Here is a 23,739-nt window from a genome sequence, read left to right as displayed (position 1 = left end):
GTATAGCGTCAGTTCCTCCATCTATCCATCTCTGACATCCCCAGTGTGGCAGGATGCCAGATGGTGCCCCATTAGGTCACATTTGCTTATTGTTTGGTAAACAGCAGTTTAATTTAAGTGCTGAGTTGACAGCCTGTCCTCAAAAGACAATTTTCGCATTGCAATGTTTCAAATGCCAGCTTGGCTTTCTAGTATAATGTTATTTCAACTGCCTTAAAGGGATAAAGTTCCCTTTGATTAAAAAAAGGAGGAGGGGGGAGCCCAGGGGAACTGAACTGTGTGTTTTGATGTTGACAGACCTGAGTGCATGAACTGGCAAACCTTGGACTGGATTTTCCCAGGCGCTTTGGGGCTGGCTACAGGTCTTCTTACTTTTATGAGCCTGGAAGCTCAGCCTGTCCAATAATCATCATGACTGGCAGAATTCTCCCCTGTTTGTTCTACGCTTAGCAGTGATTTAGAGGATGTGTGTGTCAGTATCAGCCAGGTTTGCAACCAGGAGCTGCTGGAATCCATTGTACGGGTGTTGTGAGCATTTAAGCACCAGGTGCTCATATTAGTGAAAGCCCTTGATAGAATGTTTGAGGGCAGGATCCTGGTAAGCATGGCTAGGCTCATTTCTACCCTGCAGTTTGTCCCTGTTGCAAGCACCATGATTAAGCGAGCACTGCTTTCTGCTATAAATGTGCACATTCACTTGCTGAATCTCTATTCTGGCCTCTGGCCCTTTATTTGTGATTCATACAGAACATAGCCTGGCTTCAGCTGTCTATACCAGGCATCCCCCAAACTGTGGCCCTCCAGATGTTTTGGCCTACAACTCCCATGATCCCTAGCTAACAGGACCAGTGGTCAGGGATGATGGGGATTGTAGTCCAAAACATCTGGAGGGCCGAAGTTTGGGGATGCCTGGTCTATACTCTGGTAGCCTCCAGGTTAGACTACTGTAATGTGCTGTATATGGGTCTGCCTTTGGAGACAGTTCAGAAATGGCAGCTAGCGCAGAAGGCAGCAGCTACATAGATTGTTCACAGAAACAAGAAGGCGTGAACACGTAGCAATGCTTTGTTTCCAGGCCCAATTCATGAAGTGCACTCCTGGTGCTTCCCCCCCCCCCTTTGCAGCCCTAGCCACAGCTGTGAAGGAAAACAGGGTTGGTTCAGTGCCAATGCACACCCAATTTCAGGCAGGGGTTGGCTGCACTCAGGAGCTCCTGAGCTGAACCCATCCTAGCGGGACTTGCTATTGGCACCAAATTTAAAAGGCACTGGGTGCAAGTCCCACTTGCAGTAGAACAATCATGGGTGCATTCCAAGACTCTAGATTGTTTCTCTGCAGCCTATCACATGACAACAGTTGTGGGGAACGGAGGCATGGCTGGAGGACAATGGCCTCCTGGGTGAAATTAAGAACCAACGGGAGTCCTAATTTGACCCCTAGGTCAGAGTTTCCCCATCGCCGACATTGAGAGACATGCTACCCCAAGCTTCCTCAGCCTCTGCCCTCCAGATGTTTTGAGACTACAATTCCCATCATCCCTGACCACTGGTCCTGCTAGCTAGGGATCATGGGAGTTGTAGGCCAAAAACATCTGGAGGGCCGAAGTTGAGGAAGCCTGTGCTACCCCATGTCTTAACTTTGACATGGATGACCCATCTGCACTGTACATTTAAAGCAGCACTGTATCACCTGAAACAGTCATGGCTTCTCCCAAAGAAACCTGGGAAATGTAGTTTCTTAAGGGTCCTCACAGAGCTACCATTCGAAGAGTTCTCTGGGAAGAGGGATTGATTCTCTGGGAAGAAAGAATGCTTAAGAACTTTAGCTCTGTGAGGGGAATAAAGGTTTCCTAACCATTCTCAGCACCCTTAACAAACTATAGTTCCCAGGATTCTTTGAGGGAAGCAGTGTCTGTTTAAAGTAGCATGATACAGCTTTAAATGCATGGTGCAGTTACACCCTAAGGCACATGTACCTGCTAGGAAGGTGAGTGGGTGTGCTTTCCTGCCGACTTGTGGTGAGAGTTACAATTGTCACCTTGGTGTCTGTCTGACTTCTTTTGTACAAATTTCTTGTTGCATTAACATATGTCCGCAAGTGGTTCCACTAAATGAAACATCTGTGCACATGGAGAGAAGTGAACATGTGTATGTTGTGTCTATGACTTTGTTCTCCAATGTCCCAAGCAGGGTTCCCCCCCCCCCTAGGAATGGATGAACCAACCTATTCCTATTTGGGGTTAATTTCACAATTGTAGGTCTGTTCCATCCTTTCTTTTGTGAATTTTTTTATAAAAATGCACAACCACCCCCCAAAATAATGATCAACATCATCATCACATTTAAATTGTTCACACTTTCCCCCAAAGCACACAGTTTATACAAAATGCAATTGTCCTGTAAAATATCCATTTGGGGACACATTTTAACTGGAGTTGTTTTGCAAAATCAGGAAAAATGCATAACACGATAGGTAGCTGCTTCCTGGCCCCTGCATTAACCTGGGACCAACAAATTAGGTCGCTTTGTTTTACAATGTGGACCGAATGAATTTCTCCTCTATTCCACACCTCCCACAGTCTTACACACTGAGATCTTTTAATCACGAAAGGCTGAGGATTGGGTCTTTCGCTCTCTGTATGTAAATCACATGTGCTACCCCTGAGCTGAGGTCTCACCCAGTTTATTTTAGGAACTGCTCTTTTTAAATGTGAAAACCCTGCAATTCTGCCCCCTTCCCCATGCACACACTTTTTGGATAACGAATAACAGTTGGTGGCTTTCTGCTACATTGCCAGAAACAACAGGTTATATAAGTAGGTCAAGAAAGAGTCAATTATAAGAGAACTTGTTCAGTTAGCAGAGATGGATGAACATCCTAGGATGACTTAGTTGGAATCTGCATTACAGATGGTCTCAACCCCAGGAGATAGTTTAGCAAAATCTTCTACCGCTGATATATTCCAATTCCACATTGTCTGCAGATTCAGCCATCTGTGGCTGAGAAAAAGGTGTTTGTCATGGTAAAATATCCCCAGCAGAAGAATCTGAGTGATGTTTGCCACATGTGATCAGAACGCAAGTGGTTTAGAATAGCATGTATGTCCAAGGGTTGCACTGGACTCTTGAGTAAGCAAAACATACTTTTTTTAAAAAAAAAGGTCTATTCCATTAAGTTCCGTACATTAATTTACATTATCTGTAGGCCAACCCTTTTTAAAAGAGAGAGAGAGAGAGAAATACAATACAAGAGCAATCGTTACACATTACACGCATCACCTGATCTACAACACAAGCAATTGTGATTTCTTTCAGCAACTTATTTCTTTGTTTCTTAGTCCTTTTTCACTTTTGGTTTGGTTTGCTGCTTCTTCTCAGTGTGTAGGGTGTTTTCCATGCTTCCATGGGGTTATCCCATTTCATTCTCAGAACCACCCAATAATGTGAGTTAAGCAGCAAGGGGAATGAGTGTCCCAAGGATACTCAGTGAGTTTCATGACTGAATGGGGATTGGGACCCAAGTCTGTTGTAAGCCCAACGCTTTGACCCAGTGCACCACATTCGCTCATGAGCCCAGGGGAAGGGAACTCTAGGCCGGGGACCAACACGGCCTTCCAAGTTTCATTGTCTGCCTCTCTTTGTCTGACCTGGTCTCTCCAGGTCATGCCCCTCTCCCCAGACCACACCCTTATTGACCCTGCTTTGTACTCCCAACCATTTTTGCCTAGCTGGAAAATGCTACTGAATTATTGCAATGCCTCCTGCTCGTCTGGATGGAGATGGCGGGGAGGGGGAGAGTAGCCTACTATACAAAGGCACCATTTGTCATGTGGCCCTCAGAATGTTGCCCTTAAGGGAATGTGGCTGAAAAAGGCTCGGCACCCCTGCACTGTCTATCCCTATCCAGACATTCTCCCTCAGGTGCTTTCCACCATGTGTGTCGGGAGAGGAAGGACACACTTGCTGACCTCTGTCCCCTCCATTGCATTCCTGATGATCCAGTCTTTTGGAGGCTGGCTGCACCATTTAGAACCCTGCACCAATCAGGTCTCTAAGTCACCTGAGGAGCCTCTACATGCAGTCCTGGCTCCCTGCTTCAGGCATTTAGCCCCAATGCATGGAGACTGGTGGGGCTGGGTTGCCAAGTGTAAGAGCAGCAAGCACCCCACACACCAGGCATAGGCACACTCAGCCCTCAAAATGTTTTGGAACTACAATTCCCATCACCCCTGACCGCTGGTCCTGTTAGCTAGGGATCATGGGAGTTGTAGTCCCCAAACATCTGGAGGGCCGAGTTTGCCTATGCCTGCCCCCCACTCTCCCCTATGATGGGAAAACATGAGAGGGACCTCTTGGATGAGGTTACTCTTATTCACCAATTGTGAGGAGTAGGAGGCAATCCCTAGATTATTTTTCATAGAAGGCCAATAAAGGTGCTCTTTGAGGGCTACTCATCATGCCACTGCCATGAAGGCTGCTTCACATGTTGAGTTTCCATGGCATGGTCAGCGAGTGCATAGTGTATCTGCTTTGTGAAAGCTAAGCAAGTCAGGGTCTGGATGGGAGGCTGTCATAGATTCCTAAATCTGCCATTTGGAAAAAGGTGAACGGTGGGGTGTGAATGTACTAAATAAAATAAAATAAATAAAGGGCAAGCAATTTGCACACAGTGACTCACCATGCTGAACCAGCAGTTCTTTGTTGACATGGTTTTAAACAAATCTGTGATTGACTGGCTGATCCAGCACTTTATATCCATCTCTCCGCAAGCCACCAGAAATGAACAGTGTTTGGTGGCACGGAGAAATTTGCTGGAGAAGCTTCTGCACAATGGTGTTTCACACAGAGTACAACATCACAACCTGTTCTTGTGTATCGCAGCGTTTCTCAACCACTGTTCCACGGCACACTAGTGTGCCGCGAGACGCTGGCTGGTGTGCCGCGACGTGCGGCGACGAGAAGGGCGATTTGCATTGTCACGTGCCTGGCAGCCGCCAATAGACAACACTGACCCGCCGGAAAGCAATATTTCTCCTCCTCTTTCCCAAAGCTCAGTGCAAACGAGCCTGGCGGCCGCCAAAAACAACACTGACCCGCCAGAAAGCAATATTTGGCAAGTGTTTCTTACAGTCATAATTATAATATAGGGCGGCACAGAGTTAAATTTTTTAACTTTTTTAATGGTGGTGTGCCTTGTGATTTTTTTCACGGAACAAGTGTGCCGTGGCCCAAAAAAGGTTGAGAAACACTGGTGTATCAGGCCTTGGGAGTGGCCTGAATTGGACTTTTATCCCTGTGTCCTTAACTTGGTTTTGTTTTGACCTCTCCTTCCCTGTATGGTCCTTGTACAGTGAAACCTGTTTTAAATGGCAATGCCTTTATAACATAGCCCTGCTCTTCTCCTTGTTGTCTTTCTGCAGGTGGGCCAAAAAGGGACACATTATAAAGGAAGCATCGGGGGATTCTTATGAGACCATTGTTGACCATACCTATTTTTTTGAACCAATCTCTTGCGAGGTGACCAACGCTTTGGGCAGCACGAACATCAGCAGGACAGTCGATGTCTACTGTAAGTACAGCTCAGCTGCTGAACCATTAGGAGTTTATGTGATAGGGCTAATCCTTCGTAATTTGAGAGTTGCCTTGTGGATGATAACGGTGCAGTTTCTTAAGGGAATGAGATGGACAATCGATTCATCAGTGATGAAAAAGGAAGCCAGAGAAAGGACCTAAATAATAATGGTCCAGCTGTTGTTTTGGTTAACCTTCACCTAGAAAACCAGACACACATTAGCTTTTTGTGCTAAAGGTGGAAAAGTTTTGTCCTGCGCAGTGGCAAGTCACCATGAAGTGCTCTGAATGGGACAGATGCAACCCTTTACATCAGGGGTGGGGACTCTTTTTGACTCAATGCACCAGATCTTCATCTGTCCGCACCCCTGCAGTCTAGCTTCAATGGGTGGATGGGACAACCTGCTTGTCAATCATCTGACATCAGGTTGTCCTGCCTACCTGTCAAAGTTCTTGGCACGGCACATCCCAAGCTCATGACAGCTGACTGGTTGCCAGGTGCTTGGGAGCCACAGTGCAAGGCCTTTGGGGTCGGCCCTATGCTTGTCAGTGCTGAGCAAGGGACTGCAAAGCTTCTTCCCCACAAGGAAGCCAATCTAGCCTCATCTCTACTTTCCCCACACCTGCATGACATATGCTGTCAGGTGTGGGGTAGGTGGACAGGGGAATCGACCTTGCTGAGACAAATGGGGCCCACAGGTCAGAGGTTTTCCACCCCTGCCCTCTGCTTTGATCCAATTTTGTCTGCTATGCCTACCCAGTACCCAGTGTGTTGAGCCAGGGTGCACAGAACTAATGCAGCACTGGAGAGGCAGGCAGAAGTGTAGCTTGGCAATGTCTTCCTTCTTTGTACCACAGACCATGCCCAGCATGTACCACCTGCCCACATGGCAGGTTGGCTGCTCCAAGCTAGACTGCCTTGGCCATTTAGGCCAACAGCCTGAGACTCTTTCGTAACTCCTAGGGACCCACAGTTCTGGAACTATGAAAATGATGCCTTAGTCACCCTATCTGAATGATTTTCTGTTTTTGTGAAGTTCATGTGTTCATGTGTTCAAAGCTCCTTTGGAAGAGATGGAATAAATGTCTCTGGATTAGGCTTCAAGCCTCCATTTCTTCCTCTAGTCAAGAGTCTAAAGCCACAATAAGGGAGATATCTAATTCATGCATTATGTCTCTCCTTGGATGATTGCATGGTCCCTTATCGCCTTTTCCTTCCCTTACCTGCTATGAAGAATAGTTTCATTGCTGTCCTGTTCTGCAGATACCTATTCTGTGACATATCTCTTATTATAGTTGGGCCACGCATGATGACGGAACCACAGTCCCTCCTTGTTGACCTTGGATCGGATGCTGTATTTAACTGTGCTTGGATCGGAAACCCATCTCTGACCATCGTCTGGATGAAGCGGGGCTCAGGCGTGGTAAGGATGCTTAAAATCAGGTCAACATTTGAGGGGAAGTTTGAGGGCTGAGTGCCGAGTGCCCTCCAGACTAGTGTTTTGTGTTGTGTCATTTTTGCTATTATATTCTGCAACATTTTCTTGACACAGCGTTGTGATGGATTTATATTGGGTCGTCCACACATCATTCTGCTTTATTTAAGTGTAGCAACTATGAACATGAATCATTATTTAAATCTGAGCTCATCCCTAAGACTGGGTTAGCCTTTGATAATCTCCTGCCTCATCACCAGCCCTTCCCCCACCTGCCCATCTACAAGGCAGGGATAAGAATAATGGCCTACTCTTCACTGTAGTTGTAATGAACCCTGAGGTAATGCATTGTTCCAAAGAGATAATCTGCAGCAGGAAGTCTGGGCGTGTTTTGTAGCACATTAAAGACTCAACCCAGATCTGTGCATGTGGCAGAACTAGTTGGTAGGATAGACTGTGTTTCTTTAGACGGCAGGTGTGAACCCACTTTTTGGAATTCTACTATGCACTACAAACTCCCTGCAAGCAGAATACCAGGAAAAGCTGGCAAATGGGTGGGATAGAGTCTTCTTCTCTGAGGTGCTAATTTTTTTATGTGCACAGAGGTTTCAAATGATGTTATTCCGGAAGAGCTTTTGAAACTGGACCTCACCCCCACATACACCTGCAAGCGGAGGTACAGCTGTTCATTCAGTGTTCTCATACTCCAAATCTAATTTACTGCAGTACAAAGCTTTTGTAGGCCAGAGCTCATGTTGGCAGATGCCTGCAGTGTTGTCATCTGTTAGGTCCACTCAACTTTTTGGGTGGGTGGTGTTGCAGCCAGGCATCAGGGCCCCTGCAGTGATCTGGCGGGGGGGTGGGGTGGGAGAAACCCTGCAGGTTTCACATGAAATGTAAGTCATGTGCAGTACACAAGGTCAAAATGGCTGCAAAGGGTAAGGTATCTGGAAGGCAAGCTACAGAACCCTACCAGATAGTGCACGCAGACCTTGTTGGTCCACTAGCACCCTCCTTAGCCAAAGCAGAGTGGTGCAGTGGAAGAGTGCTGGGCCCATAGCCATGTTAGGATCACCCTACCCTTGTAGAGACACATGCCCGACTGGCATGTTCTCTCCCTCCTGGTTGATAGTTCAGGAGCTTCAAAAGCTTTCTCCAGCCTGAACATCACAGCGACTGATACCAAAAGGCATTAGCACACTTAGGGATCCTGCAGAGTATTAGTGGTTCACGTAACAGACTCAATAGCTCAGCATTTTGGCTAATCTACTTTTATTTACATATAATACACTCGGAGCATTCTGACTTAGCTCCTTCCTCTTTCTCATCAGACAGCAAAGAGAGAAAGAACAAAGGACAATAGTCCCACTTCACAGAACACAGTAATACCAAAACATCCTGTCTCCGTCACTTCCCAATCTGTGGAATGAAAACATACACTGTCATGTGATAGACAACAATCTCATGACAAACACAGAGCAAGAATCCTAACAGTGTTGTCATCTGTTAGGTCTGCTCAACTTTTTGAGTGGGCAGCATTGGGGCCCCTGCAGTGATTTGACGGGGGGCAGAGATAGAGGCCCCCCTTGTTGCCGTCCGGATCACGTCGCCAGTGTCTGGTGGTGCCCTGCCCAGGGGTGGCCCCACTGTCCAATGGGCACCAGCGAGAGGCGTGGTCATGGGAAACTTAAACCACCAGATCTCCCTACACACCCAGCCTCTTTTTATGGTTTGCTATGACATGACCTTGCTACAGACAAATGTTGGCCACCATATTGCTGGGGCGGGGTTGGAATTTTTCCACTTGGCAAATTGGCACCAGCCATTTGGTTTTCGTCCACCTTGTAGCAATCATCACAACTTTGTGAGGTTAGCCACTGGATAAGCCTTTGTTTGGATAGAGGGGAGGTTGTAGCCTCATCCTGCCCCTCCTCATTAGGGATATCCTGTTAAAGGAATCCAGAAGTGTGGATTCTGTCCGATGCCCGGACGTGGGCTAAGGCCATGCCATGACCCTCAGGGTGCCCCTATTTTTCCCCCTGTTGGTGGTTTACCCTTAGATGGACTCCCTGCAGATGGGCAGGAGTCAAGATGTAGTCTGGCTTCACTCAATGCCTAAGCCAAACCCCTATTTGAACACATAAACCTAAATAATCATGTCCGTGTACTTACTATCCACTAGGGAACTGCGGGTCATGGCGCCTTGGCACACAATTAGCAGATATCCACATATATTGGGAGGATGAAGAGAACAGGGAATGGTACTACATGGTTTGTGGCATGCTCTTCCCATGGAATCACACCTAGTGCTATCATTGTCAGTTTTTAGGGCCCAGGATTATTTACTGAGATAGGTAAGTTAGCCTCTGCTGTGGTGCTCATGTTTTAGCAGAGTGGGTTAGGACTTGTCTTTCTTAGTGTGTTGTTTGATGAATGTTTTAGGAATTTTGTGTTGTACTTTGTTTTTAAATCTTCTGGTATTTGTTTTATTTTATCTGTTTGTATTTTGTCTTAAGTTGCTTGGAGACCTTTTTATATAAAGCAACTAAATAATAATAATAATGATGATGATAATAATAATAATAATGCCAGAAGACTGAGCAGTACAGGAGATAGTTGTGTACCATATCACTACATCTCATGTGAGGTTCTTTGAGTGGTTATGGAAAGCCTGTGAAAGTAAATATTGAGTAGTAGCAAAGTCTAAGTCATAGAGTGGACTCTTGGATTTGTTCATTGGATTAATCCTTTGCTCTCAGCCTCGCTGCTCTTGCTTTCTGCTGGCGATTCCCACAGCAGCAGGATCAAATATCAGTGTTATTTGCAGTTCAGAAGGGACAAGGAGATATTGCTGAGCTGGTGGATCAAACATGTGAACGATCTGTGGCCCACCTTGCAGTATACAAAACTGGGCATGCCTGCTGCATCCTGCAGTGAACTCAGAGCATCATTATTGTAGCCGGGGTGGGGGGGGGGACCAACCCTCTGAGGAAACTTATGTTCTGTAGTCAATTCCACATTCTGTGCTTTCATGTGATGTGTGATTTTATCCCAGTGTTCACAACCGGGGCTGGCCCACCCAGGAGGCAAACTAAAGCAGCCACCTTGGACAGCAGAATCCTGCAGGGCAACACCCCCAAAGGGACCCCACCCTGCCACCGGGTTTGCATGGCAGCGCCTTCTAGCAAAATCTCATGAGATCTCATCAGAAACTGCCACCATAGAACCCCAGTCAACAAGGCTTTAGCAGCTGGGGAGGCAACAGTGTCTCATTCTGCCCCAGTGAGATGGGATGGGCCACCCCAGATTTTATCCCAGTGTTGAGAACCATGCAGTCACCTGCCCTTTCCACTCTGCTGCTGGGTGGTGAAAAGGCTCGTTACCTCACTGCCTGGAGTTCTGGGCCTGGCAAATATGTGGGCATGCTTGATCACTTTGGGACTTCCAGATAAGAGCAACAGGAGGCAGCAATTACACCGGACTGTCTGAGACGGTCAAGAAGCTAATTGAGCTAGCATTAAGGGGTGGCAAGCTAGGTGAGGGAGCACACACAGTGGGCCATTTGGCAGAAACAGTACTAGGCTTCAACATCTCTCCACCATAACCTGCACTCCAGCATCTGCCACCCAAGGTGCCCGCCTCGCCATGCCTAATGGAAGGGCCAACCTTTCTTGGTTGCAAACTGCACTGGTGGCAACAGGCAGTGGTGGCTGTCCAGAAATGGCAGTGACTGTTCTCAGCACTTTAAAAGAAAAGAGGGGGAATTTTAGGCCAAGCAGAGGTCAAGGAGGCTGGTTTATGTAACTGGACTAATAAAAAGAAATGAAAGGTAGGTTTCCATGGCAGTCACAGCACTTTCCACATTTCCGCTGCTCAAATGGGATCTTTGCAAAGTAACCCTAATAGAAGTTGAATTGATTCCCATTATGAGCAGCATCTGGGTTAACCAAAGGCCAAGGCAACCGCTTTGCCTCTTTGTGACAGGTGGAACTTTGTAAACCATCTCCACATTTGGTTCTTTTTGTGAACAGTCCTTGCTTACAGAGCACTGCACAGCTAAAGCTTAAGAACAAACAGCCTCCTGGCCATTGAAGGTTTTGGGTTGTTTTTTTTACTTCTGCTCGATTACATACTTAATAGCTACAGGTTTGAGAAGTCTGTGGTTATCTATACTCTATAGAGTCCCGTGAAACTAGGGAGTTCTAAAATGAATGTCTGTGCCTTGAAAATACTGAACATCCCGTACAACGACTGGTCTGTCGTCTCTATGCAGTTTTTGAAAGCAGTCACTTGACAGGGCAGTGATTGTTTCTCATGCACCAACCCAGTCCTGGATCCAGTTTCCTAGGACTGTGCATGCCTATTCATCACCTAGGAGCTTCAGCATGCAGTGATAACTTGCATGTGTGACAGATGCTGTATCACCAGTAGTCATTGGTGCTCATTGAGACTAGCATGGCGGAAGGCAGAGAGACCAACAGTACGGGAGGTGGAGCCACTCTTAGTTGTAAGTAAGAAAACAGGTTGAAGTTGGGGCAGGGCCTCATTACCCTGAATTGACCATCCTCCACTGAATATTACAGAGAAAGTGGTTTTCAGGAGTTAATTCATGCAAACTGTTGGCTAATCATCAAGTGTTGAGTAGAATAACTAAGTGTTGAGAAATCAAGAGTCCAGCATGCATGTATGAACCAGCCCAGGTCATGCTAGAGACTTACCAATATCCTATCTATGCATCTGTTTCAGTGAAAGTGCTGTGAGTAACTAGAGCAGGTGAAAGTCACATTACACCTTAATGGAGGGAAGTCACATGTACTTATTGGGGTGCAAGAGAGCTCAAAGTATGATACTACAAGGTCATCTACATCCTAAATATTAATGAGTGGGCAAACAGATCTTAAAAGAGCACATAACAAGCCTTGGGTCTGTGATGTTGGGGCCACTTCGCAACTGACTTGAAAACTCACCTCTATGCTTAGCACCATGGACAGCACTTGATCTGGTCTGACAAGTGGGCTGGGTCTCCTAAGACTTCGTGTCTTAGGCATCTTGGATAGTGATTGAACAGAACCTTCCAAGTGTTGCTTAGCCTTTGAAGAACTGTTCTACTGTTGCTGTCATTCAGATCACCTCCCCAGCATAGAATTCATGCCCTTTTCAATGTTAGAGCTCTTCTCTGCAGACACTGAACACACCATCCAGACTTGGAAATGCATGTCTGCTATATGAGTCCATCATAGGTAGACAGCAATTCCACATGATTGGGAACTCTGAAAAGGGAGGCTTATGCATTATGTGGAGCCCTGTCACCACACAAGGAAGGTAGATAGTCCAGTGGTAGAGTACTGCTTTGCATGAGGAAGGTCCCAGGTTCAAGCCCCAGCATCTCCAGGCAGGGCTGGCAATATACCCAACTCTTGAATCCTGGAGAGCTGCTGCCAGTCAGTGTAGGACATACTGACCTAGATGAACCAATGGTCTGACTCCTCACAGCAGGTCTCCATGGTTTTTGTAGGCCACAGGTTGCCCACATGGGGTTGCATCCAGTGTAGCACCAGATGATTCATTCAGTTAGTGCAAGAGATACCAGGAACTTCTGGCATGCAAAGCATGAGCCCTACAACAGAGCTAAGGTCCCTTCCCTGTGCAAAAAAGTGCACTGGACATTTGTTTTCTTCTAATTTTATCATTTATCTTTTCAGTATTCATAGGGTAAAGGGAACCACCACCCCTTCGTGACCCTTACCTCGTTTCTTTCTTTTGGGTTCTGAAATATCCTGCTCAGCATCTCCTACTCAGCCTTGAGCAAATCAAGTTAGAAGTCTGTCTTTTTGGGTGTTGGGAGGTGTTACAAATGACTTGCAGTCCTCCTGGCCTTTCTTTTAGCTCCCTCTAGCTGACAAATGACTGTGCTGTGCAACTCCGAGGACCACATAGTTCTAGACAAGATGACAGCCTACACAGAAATGATAAAAGGCATTAGTGCTGATCCATTTCTGCCAGGGGAAGGCAGGATAACCATGCTGTTCGGAGAGAATAATCAGCTCACCTGAGCACACTTGAGGAAATTATATGTCCATGCTTCAGTCCTGGCTCTGTTCTCCAAAGATAGCCCTGCTCTCCATTCCTTATCCTGAGCCTGCTCAATTCCTCTCAAGGCAGAGCATCCCAATTTCCTTCTCATGCTGTCTTGCTGCTCCTGGTAGTAGGCAGAGGCCCCTCAAAAAGCCTCTGCACTCATCAATTTTTTTCCCCACTCATCTGCTGAAGGTTTTTCTCTGAATTTTGCAATGCATTTCTCTTTACCGGTATGTGGCTTTTACCCTTAAAGAAGTTTGGAAAGCAGGGTGAAATGGAGGGGGGTCTATGGATCACTTTTCAGCTGTAAAGGGTCATAGCTGAGTGACAGAGCACATACTTAGCATGCATGCAAAAGGTTTCCAGTAGGCCTGGGAGAGACCACTGTCTGAAACCCTGGACAGCTGCTGCCAATCAGTGTCAACAATGCTGGGCTACATGGATTCATGGTCTGACTCAGCAAAAGTAACCTAAACAACCTCTCCACAGCCAGGTGTCAAATTACTTTCTCCCCATCACCGACATGGATGTTCCTGAATCCCTGCTCCCTGCTTCACTGGAAACTGCTGTGGGACATTTGCAGAGCCCTAGATTTGTCACTTTTAAAAACTGAACAAAAAAACTTGACTCTTTCAGTTTCAATACTTTTGCAAACACAGTAGTTCTGATATGAGCAGCCTTTGCAATATCTCTGAGTACTGCTAAGGGCATTAAGTGGTTTGCTAAGCATCAGTGTAAATTCCCAGAATGAGCAGAGGAATTGGCTGCAAGATCAGACACTCGGCAATGCCAATAGCTAATGTGTGAGTTTGTGTTTACATAGCAAGCACATGCTGGAAAGGCAAAAGGAAGCAGGCTTGTAGGAACATAATCCAGACTCCTGCAGGGGAAGGTTGACAGATGTCTCTGCTTTGCCCTGTGCAGAAAGGTGAAGGGGCAGCATCACCCAATATGTAAATCCCAACACTGAAAGTTAATGTCTGCCCGCTGTAGCTGCCAACAGATCCTGACAGTTCTCGTTGTATATGTGGAAAATTAGCCATCGAGCCTCAACTGTTTCTGCAGGCAATTAGAGTTGACTCTTAAAGGCCATATTTGTTTTAGACTCATCATATTTCTAAATACCACAGGAGCTTGGATTTTTCTGACTGGTTTGCATTAAAGTTCCCTGATTCAGCACTTAGGAAGCTTTAATAAAGCTGCTGATTGCACCGATGTGGGCAAGAGGGCCATGTTCCTGGCAGTGTGGATTGCAGAAGGGTCAAAGAGGCAGGGAGCCAGCAAACCTCTGCCAGGGTAGGACCAACTGCAGAGAGTAAGCAAATCTCAGAGTGTCCATCTCCCACTTCAGTCTATGTTGCATTTGAATGGTGTGGTTGTGGACTCCAAAGCAATACCTGTTTCAGATATTTCACAGGAAGTGTAATGTGAAAAACCACACTGCTGTAGAATCTTTTAGATGCATTCATGATGCTATTCACAAAATTCAGGGTGAAATGACAGACAACAACACAATACTGTAGGTGTGAGAACACAGCATGCCATTTCTCCACCTTGAAGCCACGGGGAATGCAGTTTGCAGGGAACACAGGGAAAGGTGTTTCAGCCTTCCACTGCACCCCCCTGCAACTTACCCTTCCCATGCTGGGTTTCCAAACCATGTTTCTTATGTAAAGTGGTGGGAAGGCGATTGGAGTGAGTTTCAGGGGGAAGCAGTAGGTGGGCTATGCATGCAGCACTCCTTGCTCACATATTCTCCCCAGCAAATTAATATATCCAGCCACTTTCCAGGGTTCCCAGACCTGTATTTGCCACCAAATGTCCCAAAGCCTTGCCAAATATAATCTATAGTTTAAACATTGAAACATGTTGCCAGTGTTTGCTGTTCTCCTTCATATGCCCAAATCAATTTATTAGCAGCTGTGGTTTGGTGTATTTCAAAGTTGAGATGAGCTTCTAAATGGAAACTCCATTTGACTGAATATAGCACTTATTGATCTACCTGTTGGGATGGGACCATAGCTTAGTGGTTGAGCAAAGCACATGTATGGATACAAAAGATCACAGGTTCAATCACGGGCATCTCCAGGTAGGACTGTCTGAAACCCAGAAGAGGTGCTGCCATCATAGTAGACTCTGGTGGGGCTTTCCCAACCTGGTCCAAGCTCCAAATGTTGGACTTCAGCTCACATCATCCCTGACAATTGGCAATGCTGGCTGGAACTGGTGGGAGTTAAGAGTTCAACAACATCCGGAGGGCACCAGGTTTTGGAAAAATGAACTAGATGGACCAATGTAAGGTAGCTTCATAGCTGTGGAGGTAACTTCACTGTCTCCTAGAATGTGTATTGAGAGATAGGTGGGCATTCTCACTTGACCACTGACACATGGAACAAACTGACTCTCTTCTTTTTCAGGTCCTGAGCAATGATAACACACTAACGCTAAAGAACGTGCGCCAAGAGGATGCTGGGAAATATGTGTGCCGAGCCGTAGTTCCACGTGTGGGTGCAGGAGAACGGGAAGTATCTCTGACTGTCAATGGTACAGTACTTAATTTAAACTATCTTTACACTTCTTGAACTTTAGTCATTGGTCTTCTCTCCCAATAACAGTTTACAGAAGTGCAGGTATTGGGCCAAAAAACTACAGTTTCCCCGGATTATCACCTTGTGATTTCATATTTCTTCCTTGTGCCACATTAGCCATTGGTAGATGCTGTAGCTACGGTAAGTAAGGTAAAGGTAAAAGATCCCTGGATGGTTAAGTCCGGTCAAAGGTGACTATGGGGTTGCAGTGCTCATCTCGCTTTCAGGCTGAGAGAGCCGGCGTTTGTCCACAGACAGTTTTCGGGTTATGCGGCCAGCATGACTAAACCGCTTCTGATGCAATGGATCACCTTGATGGAAACACCGTTTACCTTCCTGCCACAGTGGTACCTATTTATCTACTTGCACTAGTGTGCTTTCGAACTGCTAGGTTGGCAGAAGATGGGACAGAGCAATGGGAGCAGATTCAAACCACTGGCCAACCTAGCAGTTCGAAAGCACACCAGCTCCTTCGGCCTGAAGCGAGATGAGCGCCACACCCCAGTCACCTTTGACTGGTCTTAACCCTCCAGGGGTCCTTTACCTTTACCTAAGAAAGCTGTAATTGTCTCAGAAGCAAAACACTTCCCTTTATTTCTATCCCCCTCCCCAAGATGAATCCCCAAAGCAAACTGTTTTGCAGATATCCAAAATAGTGCCCCTTCAGATCAATAAGGAGGGTCCTGATATATCCCTGTGCATTTGTCTAACACCCTGTTCGATGGGATTAAAAATGGGAGGCCCAGGGTATCTACAGGGAAGAATCAGTAGGAAGGTTGGCTATATTCTACCTCCACAATGGCTATGTTGGAGACTGTATGCTGGGAAGCACAAGTGAGGGGAGTGTTGTTGCATTCAAGTCCTTCATGCAGGCTTCCCATAGGCATCTGATTGGCCACTGTGAGAGCAGGATGCTGTTCCAGCAGGACTCTTCTTGGGATTAAGTGCCCTTTCCTACTTGAACTGGGATTCGCAGAATCCCACCTATGATTGCACATTTCTCCACCCCATTGGTCTTTCCCTATTACCTCTGCATTTCTCAAGATAATGTGCTTGTTGTTGTTTAGTCGTTTAGTCGTGTCCGACTCTTCGTGACCCCATGGACCATAGCACGCCAGGCACTCCTGTCTTGCACTGCCTCCCGCAGTTTGGTCAAACTCATGTTCGTAGCTTCGAGAACACTGTCCAACCATCTTGTCCTCTGTCGTCCCCTTCTCCTAGTGCCCTCAATCTTTCCCAACATCAGGGTCTTTTCCAAGGATTCTTCTCTTCTCATGAGGTGGCCAAAGTATTGGAGCCTCAGCTTCACGATCTGTCCTTCCAGGGAGCACTCAGGGCTGATTTCCTTCAGAATTGATAGGTTTGATCTTCTTGCAGTCCATGGGACTCTCAAGAGTCTCCTCCAGTACCATAATTCAAAAGCATCAATTCTTCGGCGATCAGCCTTCTTTATGGTCCAGCTCTCACTTCCATACATCACTACTGGGAAAACCATAGCTTTAACTATACGGACCTTTGTCGGCAAGGTGATGTCTCTGCTTTTTAAGATGCTGTCTAGGTTTGTCATTGCTTTTCTCCCAAGAAGCAGGCGTCTTTTAATTTCGTGACTGCTGTCACCATCTGCAGTGATCAAGGAGCCCAAGAAAGTAAAATCTCTCACTGCCTCCATTTCTTCCCCTTCTATTTGCCAGGAGGTGATGGGACCAGTGGCCATGATCTTGGTTTTTTTGATGTTGAGCTTCAGACCATATTTTGCGCTCTCCTCTTTCACCCTCATTAAAAGGTTCTTTAATTCCTCCTCACTTTCTGCCATCAAGGTTGTGTCATCTGCATATCTGAGGTTGTTGATATTTCTTCCGGCAATCTTAATTCCGGCTTGGGATTCATCTAGTCCAGCCTTTCGCATGATGAATTCTGCATATAAGTTAAATAAGCAGGGAGACAATATACAACCTTGTCGTACTCCTTTCCCAATTTTGAACCAAACAGTTGTTCCATATCCAGTTCTAACTGTAGCTTCTTGTCCCACATAGAGATTTCTCAGGAGACAGATGAGGTGATCAGGCACTCCCATTTCTTTAAGAACTTGCCATAGTTTGCTGTGGTCGACACAGTCAAAGGCTTTTGCATAGTCAATGAAGCAGAAGTAGACGTTTTTCTGGAACTCTCTAGCTTTCTCCATAATCCAGCACATGTTTGCTATTTGGTCTCTGGTTCCTCTGCCCCTTCGAAATCCAGCTTGCACTTCTGGAAGTTCTCGGTCCACATACTGCCTAAGCCTGCCTTGTAGAATTTTAAGCATAACCTGGCCTTGGAGTTCAAAATGAAGCAGGGCAAAGGCTAATAGAATTCTGTCAAGAGAACAAGCTGGTCCAGGTGGTATTGAACCCCAAACCTCATCAGCCCCAGCCAGTTCTCGGTCCACATACTGCCTAAGCCTGCCTTGTGGAATTTTAAGCATAACCTTGCTAGCGTGTGAAATGAGCGCAATTGTGCGGTAGTTGGAGCATTCTTTGGCACTACCCTTCTTTGGAATTGGGATGTAGACTGATCTTCTCCAATCCTCTGGCCATTGCTGAGTTTTCCAAACTTGCTGGCATATTGGTTGTAGCACCTTAACAGCATCATCTTTTAAAATTTTAAATAGTTCAGCTGGAGTATCATCACTTCCACTGGCCTTGTTATTAGCAGTGCTTTCTAAGGCCCATTTGACTTCACTCTCCAAGATGTCTGGCTCAAGGTCAGCAACCACACTACCTGGGGTGTACGAGACCTCCATATCTTTCTGGTATAATTCCTCTGTGTATTCTAGCCACCTCTTCTTGATGTCTTCTGCTTCTGTTAGGTCCTTACCACTTTTGTCCTTTATTATGGTAATCTTTGTATGAAATGTTCCTTTCATATCTCCAATTTTCTTGAACAGATCTCTGGTTTTCCCCATTCTATTGTTTTCCTCTATTTCTTTGCATTGCTCATTTAAGAAGACCCTCTTGTCTCTCCTTGCTGTTTTTTGGAAATCTGCGTTCAGTTTCCTGTATCTTTCCCTATCTCCCTTGCATTTTGCTTGCCTCCTCTCCTCCGCTATTTGTAAGGCCTCGTTGGACAGCCATTTTGCTTTCTTGCATTTCCTTTTCCTTGGGATGGTTTTCGTTGCTGCCTCCTGTATAATGTTACGAGCCTCCATCCATAGTTCTTCAGGCACTCTGTCCACCAAATCTAAATCCTTAAACCTGTTCCTCACTTCCACTGTGTATTCATAAGGGATTTGATTCAGATTGTATCTTACTGGCCCAGTGGTTTTTCCTACTTTCTTCAGTTTAGGCTGGAATTTTGCTATAAGAAGCTGATGATCTGAGTTACAGTCAGCTCCAGGTCTTGTTTTTGCTGACTGTATAGAGCTTCTCCATCTTTGGCTGCAGAGAATATAATCAATCTGATTTCGATGCTGCTTCGATAATGTGCAGTTTTGCCTTAAAGTGCTGGAGTAGAGATGTAGAGGAAAAGTACTTCCAACCATGCATTTGTATGCATAACTGATTTGGAAGGCAACCTTCCCAGGGCCACATGCCCATGGTGGGTAGGGCCAGTGGCAAAAGTGGTCGGGGCCATGAATGTTAATATTCCCTCTGCAGAGTAGCCTGGTGTCTACACATCTGAGTTCAAATCCTCTATGCTCTTGGCCACAAGATGTGGTGATTATGGTCCTACGGGGAGACTCCATTCTCAAGGTCATGACATCTTCCCAGGTTTTCTAGGCCAGGCACCATAACAATGTTAAACAACTTTAAAACTGACTTCATTGTTGGGTCACAGTACCTGCTCCCCTTTCTGGAGCGCCGCAAAGCCGAGTCTTGAATCCATGTCTCTTGGTTCTCTATCTAGTCTCTCAGAGCCAGTGGAAAGAAAGAGTAAAGCTCTTCCTGGGAGCATACGAAGAACGGAAGAATAAAAGCAGGGGAATCTATGCTTACTTTCCTACTTTTCGAAGGCACCCTCTCCCTCAAGCAGCCCCATTTAATATTCATTCGTTGGGCATTTGCACCATTTAATTTTAAATGCAGATAATGTAGAAGAGAGAAGCCAAGGGCAACCCAGCAGGGCCATGGTTGGGGGGGGGAATCAACCACTCCCTTGCCTTCTGCTTAGAGCACCTTCTCTTGCAGTCCCCTTTTCCCTCTTGGCTGCTGCAGTTTAATTACAATTCAAATAGCTTGCAGAAAGCAAAGCAATGCATTTGATTAAAACAAAGAACCTTGCTACGCACACACACACACACACACACACACTCCTCCTGGACTTTCCAAGTAAAATGAGTCAATTACTGAAGCACTGTTTAAGGCCAGCAATATGGGAAATGATGCCCTCCCAGCTTCTCACCAGGTTTTGATTTTGCTTGCTACGTGGTGGAAAGTGACACAGGAGGAAATGAGAGGAGGGACTTGTAAGGAAAGGTACGCTTCAGTTTCATGGGAAGTATCTAACTAGCTTGCTCCATCAACATGAAGAGCTGTGCTTGTGCAATGGAACTCCACCCTCCTGTCTCTCAGCCAGCCCTAGACCTGACTTTTGCATAGCTGGAATGTAGCCCACTAAGAATACAAAGAGTCCCACCCATTGCTACACCCACTGCTGTTGGTGTGAGGGGATAACACTTGGGTTGTGTTCTAAGAAGTTTTACTCAGAGAAGTCCCACTGAAATTAATGGAACTAAGATAGTAATGTCCATTAATTTCAGTAGATCTCCTCTGAGCAGGGCTATCATTGGGTACATCCCCCTGGTATTAAGCCACCTGCAGACTATCAGTGTTTTGTGAGAAGAATTGAAGCCGCTACCAGAAATTAAAAGTGGATTGCAGCACTCTGTTACCCTAGTTCAGCAAATTCCGGTTATTTTTTCCCTTCCCTACCCTACACTATTTTGTTAGGAAACTGAAGGGGAAATGCAATGAAAAGGACGGGGGCAAATGAGCGGATATATTTTGGAAAGGCGTATAACCCCCTGTGCAAGCAAAACTAGATGAATACCCATCATCTTGTATCCTCCCCACAAACAACCTAGAATGACTGTTCAATGAAGAATGGATGTAGTCTAACTTCCACATATATTTTGTGCAAGCAAACCATGGCTCTATCAACAGGTCACCTGAAGAATGCCCAAGACAATTCCTGGGTTTTGTTTGTTTGTTTTCCCCTTCTGCATTTAATCTGCAGCTATTGTCCCCATCAGTTAGGATCACCCATCTGGCTCTTTGTGGGAGAATCCTCTCCCTGGATAGAAATAAAATACATCTTGGCATCTGAGAAGAAAATGATTCTCTTCTGCCTTCCACCTGCCCTGGTAAGGGGAGGAGGGGACAGACACAGAGAGAGAAACCTAGATTCCTGTCAATTGTGCAGAGGCGATGTTATCAGGCACTGGGCCCTCACCAATGTAATAATAAGGATAAATGACCGATTGCCTGGAACGGAAGATACAGCACAAACCAATTTGCTGCAGCTAATCTTGTCAAGCAGTCCCTCTATCCAGAATCCTTCTTTCCCTGTTTTTAATCCCAAGAACCAGACAATGGTGTTAACAAAAGGAACTGTGATTGTACCACCAAGCAAACCAGATTAGTGCCTGTGGCTGGGGGCTGCCTTGGTAGCACAGAAGGAAGAATCCAACAGGCAGAAATGATGTTCGTTTACAGTGTAGAATTTAGCGGGGGGGGGGCGGGGCAGGGACAAAACTGCAGTTAGTTAGCTCTGCCTATCACTGGCTCCGACTCTGGTTACATCTACTGTTGGTATCCCTCCCTTCTGCTCCTACCAGTTCCAATGGGCACCTGCCACCAATGTTCATTATCTGCCCTAAGCTTTATTTTAAGCTACCTCTATGTCCAGCAGCCTGGATATTTCCAGCAGGCTTGAGAATCATAGAACTGTAGAGCTGGAAGGGACCCTGAGAATCATCAATGCAATGAAGAAATATGCAGCTGTCCCATACGGGGATTGAACCTGCAACCTTGGCATTATCAGCACCCCAGCTGAGCTATCCATGCTTCAGTCTCAGGTTCTTGGAGATTCTCTTTCTGCTGCAGTCTCATTACTCAGCCCATATCCCCAGATGCACGAGAGACTCCATATGTTACCAAAGTTGGCAATGGGGAAGTAGTTAGTTTGTAAACCTTGATTCACAACCCCTTGCTGGCGCTGCCCCTTTTATCTCAAGCATTGAGATTCCAGCATCCCCATTCCCCTAACAACTGTCTGCATGCTTAACAAACTACAGTTCCCATGATTCTTTGAAGGAAGCCATGGCTGTTCAAGTGCTATCATAGTGCTTTAAATAGATTGTGCTGATGTGGCATATATATTTTTCTGCATGACAACTAAAGAAAAGGAATGTCCCTCCTCAAGATGCTAGCAGTTGTTTCATAGGAAAACATGTTTTTCAGTCAGGTGCCCATTCTCCCTGGAACTTTCTAGCCTCCCTTTGATTCCAGAAAAAGACCCTGAAACCAGAAAACTGCCTTTCATTTTGTTTGAGCCTCTGGGGCTGCTCAAATAAATTGGCACCGAAGCTGCCATGGAAGGTTTAAAAGACACACAATAGCTAGACAATAACTTTTCCTCTCTCTGCCTCTTAAACAAGACTGAGCAGGGAACTTTTGTTGCCACCCAAATGAGACTAAGAACAGTGCCACCTTGTGGCTGAGCTGTATTATGACACTATCCACACAGAACCTCAAAAAACAGTTGCAGCCAATACGGCCACTATTTATATCCATAGCAACACTGCTCAAATACTCAGCACAGAATTGGCAAGTGAGGAGAGTGGCATCCTTTTCTAGCCAACACTCCCTACTGAGGAATCAGGCTCCAGTCCTGAATTGCAAAATGTCTATTTGTACCTCACTGGGCTGTTCATTTTCTCAGAAATCATTCTTATGTCATATTCTGTTATCATTGTGATAAGCCTCACAGATGCTGAACTCCTGGGGCGATATAATCATCCCAAATCCATTTGTTTTGGTGCTATTTAAAATCTACTTTGTTAGCAGGGTGTGGGTGGGATTGAATCCCTTCCTTTTAATTATGAAAATGCTCACCATATAGCTGAAATTGCTGTGGCCTGGCATGGAGAGTGCTGCTCTTTCACTCTAATCGGGCCTGACAGTACATCCCAAAGATGGTCTGATTCTTTAGGGCTGATGAATTGCATGAGGTTTTCCCATTGCATAAAATACAGAAATCAGAAACAAGGGTGCAGTCCAGGATGGAATCAGTGAAGGCCAAAGGGGGCATTTCCCCACCAAACTCACCTGTCTACCTTCTTTCTGACAACAAGACCAGGCCTACCAGCTTCCTCCTCTTTAGCCTTAGCATCACCTCTTGTAGAACTCAGCAGGGAGAAGGAGAGGGACAAAGCAAGAATTAGCTGGCTCTTTTTGTCATTAGCTCTGGCACCACCTACTGTTGGTCCTCCTGCCTTCTGCCCTTGCAGTCCCAATGAGCAACAGTCACCACTGTCAGGAATACAACTGAGGGGTGATTTGCGCTTTGTTTAGCTAGGAAGGTTCTCAGCCTGATTCTGGAAGGAAAGCAGGGCTTCAGATTGAGCCATTTTCCTACTGTTGCCAGCACTCTTAGCCCTCAAATGTGTGACATAATAAATAGAGAGCGGGAACACCTCTAACTGCATGCAGAAGGCTTGCCCCCACTTCATTTCATATACCACAGCAGCCCCCCGACATTTAAGATTAAGGGGCAGGACCTAAACATTTAAAGCACCAAGGGGAGTGTGCCACACACACACATGCCAGCTTCCCTTTTCACTCCATTCTTGCTCTGTGACCAACGCTCCTCATTATGAATGAGGCGCACAACACAAATGTTTACCTTAGTAATTCCCTGCTGCACCAGTCCTTCAAGTGTATTAGGCATGCAGGGATGTTAGGCTGTCAGCCAGGTCTGTTTCCCACTCAGTTTAGCATGAAACAATTGTGTAGAACATTAGATTGAAGAAAGTGGGGGCGGATAGAGAGACATGATACCGTGTGCGCAGCCCCCTTTCATTCCTCATAC

General features: G+C 46.0%; 1 protein-coding gene across 1 annotated transcript in view; it reads left to right on the top strand.

Annotated features, from left to right (window-relative positions):
• Nucleotides 1-23,739, top strand: part of KIRREL3 (kirre like nephrin family adhesion molecule 3) — a 733,484-nt gene that overhangs the window by 655,445 nt on the left and 54,300 nt on the right. The window contains exons 8-10 of the mRNA XM_088657681.1: nt 5,420-5,568; nt 6,867-6,994; nt 15,502-15,628. Of these exons, the coding sequence (XP_088513807.1) occupies nt 5,420-5,568; nt 6,867-6,994; nt 15,502-15,628 (404 nt within the window). The remainder of the gene's footprint in view (nt 1-5,419; nt 5,569-6,866; nt 6,995-15,501; nt 15,629-23,739) is intronic.

This window comes from Zootoca vivipara, chromosome 14, assembly GCF_965207765.1.
Source record: "Zootoca vivipara chromosome 14, rZooViv2.hap1.1, whole genome shotgun sequence".
Classification (NCBI taxonomy): Eukaryota; Metazoa; Chordata; class Lepidosauria; order Squamata; family Lacertidae; genus Zootoca; species Zootoca vivipara.
Note: the sequence above shows the minus strand (reverse complement) of the source record. Positions and strands in the feature narration are given on the sequence as shown.